Source organism: Sinohyriopsis cumingii, unplaced genomic scaffold (assembly GCF_028554795.1).
Source record: "Sinohyriopsis cumingii isolate HCF-2022 unplaced genomic scaffold, ASM2855479v2 utg000400l, whole genome shotgun sequence".
Classification (NCBI taxonomy): domain Eukaryota; kingdom Metazoa; phylum Mollusca; class Bivalvia; order Unionida; family Unionidae; genus Sinohyriopsis; species Sinohyriopsis cumingii.
In genome coordinates this window covers 727,463-740,123 of record NW_028315895.1, presented here as the reverse complement: position 1 = coordinate 740,123, position 12,661 = coordinate 727,463, and the positions used below count along the sequence as shown (strand labels likewise).

At 36.7% G+C, this 12,661-nt stretch overlaps 1 protein-coding gene across 2 annotated transcripts in view; it reads left to right on the top strand.

Annotated features, from left to right (window-relative positions):
• Positions 1–12,661, top strand: part of LOC149774183 (UDP-glucose:glycoprotein glucosyltransferase 1-like) — a 116,558-nt gene that overhangs the window by 20,267 nt on the left and 83,630 nt on the right. For both annotated transcript variants that reach the window (XM_089945710.1, XM_089945711.1), the window contains exons 8-9: positions 5,311–5,386; positions 9,279–9,379. In XM_089945710.1, the coding sequence (XP_089801836.1) occupies positions 5,311–5,386; positions 9,279–9,379 (177 nt within the window). The remainder of the gene's footprint in view (positions 1–5,310; positions 5,387–9,278; positions 9,380–12,661) is intronic.

Genomic DNA, 12,661 nt, shown 5'->3' with positions numbered 1-12,661 from the left:
TCAACAAATGCAATTTTTTTCCTTGTAGGCTTAAATGCTTTCAGCCATCTTGATTCTTCACCCATTATCCTTATATTTCCTTTTATTTACATCTAGCTTACAGTTAAAGATTGATTCATTATGATTTATTTTCTATATTAGTATCATTTGTGAACAATATTTTCAGCTCCACTGATCTTATACAAGAAGAGATTATGGGATGACAAGTTGTCCGTTGTCCTTTCATCCATTAATAATAGTTTAGTTTTATTCTCCTAACTGCTTTTAGGATTGTTATGAAACTTTGTGCACATATCCATCCCATGGTCTAGTTTGTCCTCAATGAAAATGATACCACATAGACATCCAGTAATGCCACAACAGTGGCCATCTTGAAAATCTTATTATCGCTACTCCTTCTGAATAGATGTTCATATGAGCATGCAATTTTGACTAAAAGACTTCCTATCATGTCTGATCTGACATCCATTATGGACACAGCATTAGCATCTCATTATCACTACTCCTCTTGAATTGATGGTCATACTGACATGGGTTTTTACTAAAAAGACTTTTTAAGAAGTCTAGTTGGTCCTAAATAAAAATGGTGCTGATGAGATGTCGTATATTGTTGTCAGACTGGCCATTTTGAAAACTAATTATCACTGCTCCTCTTTATCAGATGGTCATATCAACATGGGGCTGATATTAAAAGACTTCTTATAATGTCTGACTGGTCCTAAATAAAAATGGTCACTGCTGAGACTACCAATATGGCCACCAGAGCAGCCATCTTGAAAATGTTATTGCTACTTAACTTGAAGAGGAAGAGATGTTGACGTGATTTCTGCCATAACGGTTTCTGTGGTGTCTAGTCAGTCTTAAATGAAAATGGTGCTGATTTGACTACTACAGTGGCCTATCACTACATCTAGATGGAGGATTATATCTACATTGCATTTTCATCAAAAGACTTTTGATGCCTGTGTGGTCGTAAATGAAAATGGTGCCAATATATTACAGTAAAACCTGTCGTGAAAGACCACTGCTATGCGAGACCACCTGTCTTGAGGGACCACATTCTTAATGCACCAATTTAATAATTATATTGCATTCTGACCTGTTATGGGAGACCACCTGTCTTGAGAGACCATACTTTTTGGCAAAAGAGGTAATCTTTCAAGACAGGTTCTACTGTACATCCGATATGACCACCATAGCAGCCTTCTAAATATCTTTTCTGTAGTCACTACTACTCCAGAACAGAAAGTCATTTCAACATAGGGTTTTAACATGAAGACTAGTGCCTAGATGGTTTTAAATTACTATGATACAGCCTGACCTTCAACATGGCCACCAGAACCAAGATGGCCATCTTGGAAATATTGTTATGGCTTGACCTTCTAAGGTGGCGCTATACAGTTTCGCATTTTGCATAGGGTTAGGAATTTAAAGAAAAAGAATGTCCCCGGCTTTCTTCACTGGTTATACTGGCTATTTAAAAAAGACCTTGTATATCTTAGGTATAATGCAAAGAACCTTTAATTCCCTTTATTTTGGTGTATGATTGATGGGTGTACTATGGGTTATAGAGTATACAGCTTGGCCTTACTTCAAATGTGCACCTTTCAAAAAAGTGCTAGCTCTACTTGGTCATTTTCACTTCCTGAACTTCAGAGGTCAATTGTATAAAAAAGAGCCAATAACTTTTTTTACATTTTGTATATTTGGTAATTCATTCATTGCACTTTCAGAAGCTGGTATTGTCTAGTCTGGCAAAATTCATTTTCCCTATTTTAATAGCTGCTATGTATAGTGTACTTTAGACTAATTCAGACTGATTTTTTAACACAAGGGAGCAGTCATTTTAGTTAGCAGTGTGCTTAAATCATGTAAAATTTCCAAAAGTACAATATCCAAAAGAAATATCATCCACATTACATTAATGTAGCATAGAGGTATGCAAACGTTCTCTCCACTGTGCATGTTTTAAATGCGAACTACTTCACCATACATACGTCACTCTCTCAAAAGTACATATTATCTGGTGAGCGCCACCTAAACGGATTGCCTTTTCAGAGTTGGATTTTCACCAAATGATTTCTTATGATACCGAGTTGGTCCTAAATGAAATTGGTGCCAATCTTACATCCATTATGGCTGACACAACTGCTGTCTTAAACTTTAAAATTCTTGTTTTCACTACTACATCAGAATGGATGGTCATATTGACTTACGGTTTTTGCCAAAAGACAAAATAATGCCTATTTAGTTCTTGATGAAAATGGTGCAAGTCTGAAAGCCAGTATGACCACCACTACAGCTAAGTTGAAAATCTTGCTAAACAAATATCAGAAATGATTGAAACAATCAGCAGTTAACAGGAAGAAATGTCTTATGTTGAATTCCATAAAATTATTTCTCGTATAGCAGAATGTTCGTCTTTCTTTGGGACTCTTGTTAGCATTATTACAGCTTATCTTGGAGAAGGTCAGATGACACTGTATCATGCTGTTTTTAGTTTTGCTGCGTATCTCTATCAGTATCTGTCTTATTTGATGCCACCTCATTATGCCAACAAATATAAAGTCAATATGCCACTCAATATAAAGTCCTTATGCTAGCCAGTATAAAGTCCTTATGTCACTTAGTATAAAGTCATTATGACACCTTGTATAAAGTCATTATGCCATAAAGAATAGTCATTATGCAACCTATAATAAAGAATTATGCCACCAAGTATAAAGTCATCATGCCAGCTAGTATAAAGTCATTATTCCACCTAGTATAAAGTCATTATGCCACTTAGTATAAAGTCATTATGCCATCCAGTAAAAAGTTGTTATGCCACTTTGTATGAAGTCATCATGCCACCTAGTATAAAGTCATTATGCCACCCAATATAAAGTCATTATGCAACCTAGTATAAAATCATTATGCCAAAAGAATAAAGTCATTATGCAGCCTATTATAAATTCATTATGCCGCAGTAAGTAGATCAGGTCTGTAAGGTCATAGATTTCTGTTTCTGGTACAGTAAGTAAAACAAGGTCTGTTAGATCATACATTTCTATTCCTTATGCAGTTAGTAAATCAGGTCTGTTAGATTCGTAGACTTATATTCCTTCTGCATTCAGTAGATCAGGTCTGTAAAATTCATATATTTCTTTTCCTTAGATCAAATAAGAATATCAGGTACATGTACGTATAGTTAGTTTTACAACTACAGTTGGCCATAGAGTCATGTTACTAAGTAAGCAGATATATCTTGATGTCTACAGTTGGCCATAGTCATGTTACTAAGTAAGCAGGTACATAATGATGTGTGCAGTTGGCCATAGTCATGTTATTAAGTAAGCAGGTACATAATGATGTTCACAGTTGGCCATAGTCATGTTACTTAGTAACCAGATTTATCTTGATGTCTGCAGTTGGCCATAGTCATGTTATTAAGTAAGCAGGTACATAATGATGTTCACAGTTGGCCATAGTCATGTTACTTAGTAACCAGATTTATCTTGATGTCTGCAGTTGGCCATAGTCATGTTACTAAGTAAGCAGGTACATATTGATGTATGCAGTTGGCCACAGTCATGATACTAAGTAAACAGATATATAATGATGTCCATAGATGACTACATTCATGTTACTTAGTAACCAGATTTATCTTGATGTCTGCAGTTGGTCACAGTCATGTTACTAAGTAAGCAGGTACATATTGATGTATGCAGTTGGCCACAGTCATGTTACTAAGTAAGCAGGTACATATTGATGTATGCAGTTGGCCACAGTCATGTTACTAAGTAAGCAGGTACATAATGATGTGTGCAGTTGGACATAGGGTCAAATGTGAACTATATATGACAAAATCTGGTCTTTCATGACAGTGATCTTCCAAAACAGTAGTCTTTCAAGTCAGGTTTTTATTGAATAAGAATTTATTTGTTCTTTGTGATTTGTTTTTCATTTTATATACATCAGTATCTTATACGTCTTTTGTTGCATAGAAGATTGAGATTATGTCACAATAGACCAAGAAACTTTGTCGCTATTCATGTAAATTTTCATGGGCAGTATAATGGCGTCTTTATTCAAATATTAAACCACACAACTACATTTAGTATTAGCTATAAAATTATTGTGTGTGTAATTTGGTGAAAAACAAAATTGCATACAAAAGCTTTATGGTCTAAAGTATTCCTGACTCCATTCATATAAAGTATTATGTATGACTCAGACTGATCACCCTTACATATTCCCACGAAAATGTGATTCCTCAGTTGATTAAAATTGATATTCATTCCGGTGATTTTCCACACAATATTATTAGTTTGTAATGGATCAGTTTATATACATTTTACTGTAATGTGATTGATAATTTATTGTCCAAAAGAACATGTGAGAATTTCTTCTACTTCAGTAAAATTATTTTTTATTAGGATGCATTTTTTATTCTGTGAATATTAAAACATTAAAACTTCTACTGTTACAGTTCATCTTGTTTTGTAAATAACATTATGGAGTGTCAAAACCTGGCTTATCTGAGTTATCAAAAAGTTATTATTTGCACTTAAGTTAATGTGCAAATCTTTCTGGCTTGATGAAAATAGAAGCAGTAGATTAAATCCACACACGACATTTGATCAGATCATGCCTAATTGGTAAACAAAAATGACTTTCATTTGTGTCTTGTGATCAAAGAATGGTTTACATGTAGTAAAATCATTTGGAATACGTTAGTTTAATATACGGAAAGTAATAAGATAAATCGTAAAAAACCATTGAGTGCTACCACATGCCATATATACTCATATATCAGGTTCAACTGCAAACAACACTGACCCTGATCTGCAGTCACCTAATTTACCATCGAATCAGGGTCTGTGTCATTTGTTGTGCTGATTAGTTCTGCTAAACTGCATAAAACCAGATCTACCAGTGCATTATCAACATCAAATCTTGGTCTGTGCTTTTTGGCAGTTCAGTCAAACTTGTACACACATACATGTATATATGGTTCACAATAATTACATTTAGTTTATAAATATCTCCGCTTGAAATCCTGTTTTAGGTATTTAATTCTTTCTGTGTTACTTTTTTCCCTTGAATTAATGATGCTTGAATTATTCATTGAAGTAACTCAGGTTATACAATGTTACAACACTAGTTTATGTGAGATAGCATCTTTTTTTAAAAACCAACATAATTTCTGATGCAATCAGTCTTTTGAATGTACATATGCAGTTTTTGTGCATATTTCTTTTGTTTTATATTTAAATACCATTCTTCCTCTAATATACACATTAAATGAAGAAGAATGTTTTTATATAGGCACAGGGGCTGAGGGAGAAGAAGAAGAAGAAGGAGATGAAGATGATGTGAATGGATTTATCTTTTCAAAACTCAGGTATGTCTTTTCTTTTGCATGCTTTGCTGGGAAAATCCCATATCCAATAGCTTGAAACAAGAACATGTGCAAAGAATTAGGAAAAGCTAGAAAATTTTCTTGCCAGTAATAAAGGGATATATAGGATTTTCTTGGCATTTTAAAGAAAATGGCATTTGTGGGTGATGAGAAAAATCAGACCAATATATATATATATATATATATATATATATAGACACTGTATTTACTTACTTTTAAGTAAGGTTCAACTGCAAACTGCATAGGCCCATATCTTTCATTGTGTAATATGCTAGTAAAATTTACCATCCAGTTGAAAAACAATCATTACTAACCTTAAACATGGAAAATTTCTGATGTATTGCCAGACTGATAACAATCTTTACAAGGTGTCTCCATTGCTATTTTAAGTTGACTGGTTACTAGCTTTGTTTACTTGGTTCCTGACATTTTCTGTAGAAACAAGTCTGAAAAAAGAAATAAGAATCGGTCAGCAATCATTGACCAAGCAGTTATTGCAGAGGGGATATATCATGGGTAGGATTTTCATTTCATTCACTAAATTATCAAATTGTAAAAAATAAAAATTTTGCAGGTGAATATATTCAACAAGACATTTGACTAGGGTGACTTTGGTAGTGATCAGTTGGTTGATACATTTTTATGACAGTACTTGAAATGCTGAATCATACCTAGGTAACCAGTGCTTCCCTTCACATACCTATCAACTTTTCAAAAGCCAAGTAGGAAGATTTAATTAAAAAAATTGGGAGATTGGGTCCTAAAATCGTGTGGTTTTATGTGGCATATTTTAAGCACAGGTTTAAGTAAATTCGACTGATCATCCGGGTCAGTTAAACATGAGGTGCTTGGAGTGCCAGTAGAAATGGGTGGGTGGGTGGCAAGCATGTAGTATTCAGTCATTCAGTTTTAAGAACGTTGGCCTAATCATGTTTAAAGGTGAAATCAGGAGGAGGGAGTGCCTATGGGAAGTGCCATTCTCCCTGTGATGCACCTTATTTTCCCCCAGGATGTGTCCCCTTTTCTGATTATGGTCAGCTGTGGCTAAACTGCACAATAGCTAAAGGTTAGACTTAAGTACACATGCAATAAAGCCAGTGTGACTTATTAACAGTTAATCCTTATCGTTATTGCATTTATCAGACACTGTTACACTATTCAACATTTTCCTGGAAATAATCATTGAGACTGCTTTGCATGCCCACACACCCCGAGTGGCCGAGTGGTCTAAAGCACTCTCCGTTACGGATCACTGCCATCTCACCTCTGTCTGCGTAGGTTCAAGTCTCGGATTCGGCCAATGTGGGTATGTGAGAAAGCTTGCCAGTAGTTTCTCGAGGGTCGGTGGTTCTTTCCGGGGATTTCCTGGGTTCTTCCTCCACCACTAATACTGGCTGCCATGTATAGCCTATCTTGTGCTGAAAAATGGCGTTAAACCCTACGACAACAACAACAACAACATGACCACACAAGGGAACTGTCAAGCATAGGAGGAAGAACAATCACCAACCTTCGCTTTGCAGATGATATTGATGGCTTTGCAAGGGATGAAAAAGAACTGGCTGACTTGGTTGAGCGCCTCAACACAGCCTCCACAGCATATGGTATGGAGATTAGCTCCACAAAAAAATTGATGATAGCACCAGTGGCATCAGTGCAGAAATATAGGTCAGTGGACAGAAGCTGGAAAGAGTCAAAAGCTTCAAGTACTTGTGATCAATTATCACAGATGAGGGCTCCAAGCTAGAACTACTCTGCATGATTGCCCAGACAACAGCAGCAATAACAAGGTTGAGACCAATATGGAAACATACCAACATTGCTTTTGGTTCCAAAATAAGGCTTATGTGCTCGATTGTCATATTCATTTTTCTGTATGCTTGTGAAACGTATGCTCACATCAGATCTACACAGAAGGATTCAAACCTTTGAAATGAGATGCTGCCACATGATCTTGGGCATCTCATACACTGACCATGTAACCAAGAAAGAGATCCACAACAGGATCCAACAAGCCATCGGTCCATATGAAGATCTCTTGACCACTGTAAAAATAAAATACAAACAGAAGTGATATGGTCATGTCTCAAGATCATGTGGACTGGTAACAACAATCTTGCAAGGGTGCAGAAGAAGAGGCAGACAGAAAAAGAGGTGGGAAGACATCATTAATGAGTGGACAGGCATGGGATTTGGAGATTCCCAAAGAGCAGTAGAGAACAGGGAAACATGGAGAGAATTGTTTGTAAAGTCATCTATTGTGCCCCAATGGCTTCTTGGGTTAAGGGTTTGATGATGATGATGATGATGATGATGATGATGATGATGATGATGATGATGATGAATATTTTGAGAGACTTGTTTCCTATTCAAACAACACACCAAGTTTGAAATAGTAAACAAGTCTAATGTTGGTTATATAGTTATGTTTTACATTTCAGCTAAAAAAAGTTTAAAAATGATATAATAACAAGAAGACAAGATCAACTTAATAAAATCAGCATCCTCAGTGTAGTAACCTATGGATAGCAGCAACCTTGTTGTGTTTACTAAAATCTTACACTGCCAGTAACATTAAAAAATGAGTAATACAAATTTTCTTAATTAGAATTTCAACATACTCTCCTGAAAAATATCCATTACCTTGGCTAGGCTTGCTTAATTAATGGTTGAGATCTGTAATGCTGCATCTGATTTGCTGTCGTAGTCAGGTTCAGAGCTAGATAAATTGACTTCTAGAAGAATGTTACAGTTATGGTATCCATTACCAATAGCAGCCATTGTTATTCTTGCCCAAGCTGTCATACCCTAATTGATTACATTGTTTGTTTTAAAATTGGAAGATGTAGTTCATGGCATCTGGTGATTATTTATGGGTAGGTGATTATTTTATTGATTTTGAAATAATGTGTGCATTGTTCCTGCAATTAACAAAGAAAACACATGATATCATCATGGAATGGTTGAAATAGTTCTAGCTGAGGAAATTAATTTTGAATTGACCCAGTTTGGTTGAAACGGCACGAGGTGAGGAAACTAATTTTGAATTGACCCAGTTTGGTTGAGATGGCACAAGGTGAGGAAACTAATTTTGAATTGATCCAGTTTGGTTGAAATGGCTCAAGGTGAGGAAACTAATTTTGAATTGACCCAATTTGGTTGAGAAGGCTTAAGGTGAGGAAGCTAATTTTGAATTGACCCAGTTTGGTTGAAATGGCTTAAGGTGAGGAAACTAATTTTGAATTGACCCAGTTTGGTTGAGATGGCTCAAGGTGAGGAAACTAATTTTGAATTGACCCAGTTTGGTTGAGATGGCTCAAGGTGAGAAAACTTAGTTTGAATTAACCCAGTTTGGTTGAAATGGCCCTGGTGCCGTACATCCTTTTATCAAGTGGAGAATGTGGATTGAAATTCTGACAGTTTAGGTACTCAGTGGTAATAAGGATGATTCACCATACCCTGGTATTTTATACTGTGTTTATAATGAAAAGATGCCAGTACAGATTTTGATCATTATTATTCTTTATGAAAACTTGTGGATTATTTACGTCTGTGGGTAATCTATTTTTTACTTACAGTAGAAAATTGCATGTAATACATGAGTGCTTGTTATACTTGAATGCGTCATATTTGCTATTTTATGGCACTGGTGAGGCAAAGGGCTGGTTATATTAATATTCTAAGAGCATTGTATGCAAGACATAGCTTTGTATGCATAACTAGCCTGATTTTTAGGATTAGAAAAACACAGCTGAGATCACTTCAAAGTCTGTAATTGTTAATTAATCTGTAGATATGATTTTATATTTCTTTTGTGTCACTTATCATCCAGAAAGTTCTTGATGGACATTTTTATTTGAATCTTTTTTTTTAGAGAGTTACATCCAGACCTGAAGGCAGATTTAAAGCAGTTTAGGGCACACTTGACTGATTCTTCCTCAGAGTTGGAGTCACTCAAAGTCTGGCAGTTCCAGGGTAAAGTGTCCCAAAAATGTCCCAACTTGCACAGTTGTTAGAAAATTTGGTGTGTAGTAAACGAAAAAGAAGTGCACTCTAAGACCGCTGGTCGATACTATATCTAATAGTATGATTCACACACTTAGACATTTTAGTTTTACACAAGATAGGCCAGAAGAGCTTATGGGGTTGGCCTGTCATCTAAGGCCCATCGTCTGTCCAGCCATTAGCACAAATTTGTTATCACTATTCTTTCTTGGCTATTGGGAGGATTGCCATGAGATTTTACTCAAACATTTATCCTGAGTCCTAGTTGGCCCTCAGTGAAAATGGTGCTACTCAGACATCCAATATGGCCACCATTGTAGCAATCTTGAAATCTCTTTTTATTACAATTCCTTCTGAATGGATGGTCATATCAACATGGGGTTTTAACTAAAATCTTCTTATAATGCTAAGTTGGTCCAAAATGAAAAGGGTGTCAATCGAACATGGCAACACAGCAGCCATCTTGATATATGGGTTTTCACCAGAAGACTTTTTATGATATCTACTTGGTCTTAAATGCAATTGGAACCAGTCTGATATCACTATGACAGCCATTTCAAACTCTTATTATTGCTACTTCTCCAAAATGGAACCTCATAATGACATGGACTTTTCACAGGTAGACCTAATATGATGTCTAATTGATCCCAGGTGAAATTGTTGCTGATATGACATCCAGTAAGGTAAATCTTGCAATCTCTACTCTTTGTAAATGGATGGTCATATCAACATGAGGTTTTCACCAAAAATCTTCTTTTCATATCTAGTTGGACCTAAATGAAAATTGTGCTGATCTGCCATCCAGTATGGTCATCATGCTATCTTGAAAACCCCATTATCGCTGCTCATCAGTGGAAGGTCATATTGATATAGAGCTTTTTCAGAAGACTTAATATGATACCTAGTTGTCTAAATTAAAATGGTGCTGACCTGACCTTTATTATGACCATCATGGTTGTCATTTAATGGGGATAAGAAACAGTGTTTCTTCTTCCACAATCCTCTTAACAGCCAATGATGACTTGCCATAAATAGCCTTCCATTTGGTAGTAGACTCCTTCATTTTCAAACAGTCATAGATTAACCTGTTTTATGAGAATATGTGGTAATCCAAATAGTTTCAGTGGGGCTTTGGATCTTATTTATTAAATCCCATTCAACTTTCCCATCTATGATGGACATGCCATTTGATCTGGAGAAGGTGGGAATTTTACAGAAGGAGATCTGGTCATGACCAAGCAAGTGGAGGCAGAGATAGTTGACAAGCCAAGCCCTTCAGGGTTTTACTGCCGACTTTTTAGTAGCCAGTGCCAACCGGAACCTCAGAGCAACCTCAGAGTTCAACCATCTCAACAAGCCACATGGCCACACTGATGTTCAGTGAGGTGCATAGCTGCACTGAGGTTCTGAATGGAGGTGGTAAGATCAGTCAGACTTTCTGTAAAAACGGAAGAGCTTGCAGTTTATACTCAAATGTCCTATATTTACATCCTCACACAAGTTCCTTCATATAGGTTTCCAATGAAACATCAATTTCATGCTCTCATGTTCTGCCTGAATATCAGCCCATGGGCTTTCACCAAGATTATCAACTGTGTCATCTATCTCTTGTCAACTTAATTAGCAACAACAGCAATGTATCATGAATGCATTCTTTAAAACACATGGTAAGTTGACATTTTGGTCAAAGGCAGAAACAGTTTTCTTTCCATTTTGAGTCTGTTATTGATTCTGGTCAATTGAGACAAGTCAGACCTCACACATTTTGTTCATCTGGGTCTGGTATATTTTACAACTTTAACTGTGTATGCCTCCCTCAGTGTTGGGTGGCACAGATTATTGATCTCGTGGAGTTCATTTCTGAAAGGTGGAGTTCAGTATTTATGTTTTTGCAACTTCTTGATCTGCTCGATGTATCACTGGATTTGATTCTTTTGTGCTGCCTTTTAACATGCCTTTGCAGTTGTTCCTGGTATCTGAATGGTTCCTATTTTTGCTTGATTCAATCAACAAAGTTTGAGGGGCCCCGAGTGGCCGAGTGGTCTAAAGCGCTCTCCATTACAAATCACTGCCATCTCACCTCTGTCTGCGTGGGTTCGAGTCTCAGATTCAGCCAATGTTGGTATGTGAGAAAGCTTGCCAGTAGCTTCTCGTGGGTCGGTGGTTCTTTCCAGGGTTTTCCCGGGTTCTTCCTCCACCATTAATACTGGCCGCCGTGTATAGCCTATCGTGTGCTGAAAAATAGTGTTAAACCCTACAACAACAACAACAACAAAGTTTGATGTCAAACAAAGTAGTGCCTTCCAAACACCAGGCATGCAACAAATAGGTCTTGGCAGGAATTCCTGTGGAATAACCCAGCCATAACTTACAATTTGCATAGATGTCAGTTCATATAGTTGGGGCACTCATCTGTTGCCATTGGTCAGTGGTGAATGAGGGTGAGAAGAATTAACTCTCCATATCAACACTTTAGAAATGAAGGCCATTGTAATTGTGTTTCATTTCTGAAAGGACCAGTTATATGGAAAGGTAGTACTATGCGGGACAATTCTGTGATGGTGGCCTACCTCTTCAAATTGGAGAGGGATGGGACAATATCGCAAGATCTATTCACCAAGATTTTTCAGCTGGTATGCACAGATAAATATAACGGATGAAGATAAGACATGTCCTTTAATGTCCTGGCCAATCCATATTAAAGAAGGACCCTGATCTTTCAGGCAGAATGGTCCATCCAACCATAAATCTCTTGGTTGATTTGTGCACATTGGGACTGCTAGATGATAGATTTGCTCACAGTGACATGGATTTACTGACAGCCTTCATCTCATCAGTCCTGGACTCAGAGGCTTATATGCACTCTGTCATCTATGAGGAGTTTTCGGACTATATACTGAAAATAAATAAGTTGACAGGTCACAAATTTTAAGTGATTCTAATAGCCCTACTCGGGCGGGACAAGTCCCAAGAAGATTCCCCCTTGACCCAACCTGCTTAAACAGCCGTGGCTGCAGGTGTTTCAACTTGCCTGGAGAGGCTACTCTGTATTCCTGGCTATTGTCTAACCCATCCATCATGGTGAGCATCTAACAAGCTTTGAGGCCCTCCACTTTGAAGGCGTATGAGGAGAAGTGGATTTTCCAATATAAATAATTTTGGTAATTCACTGGTATGAAATGCGACAAATATTATTTTCTCTTCACTCAGTATACATTTTTATAAAATTATGATTAAGAAATGTTGACCTGC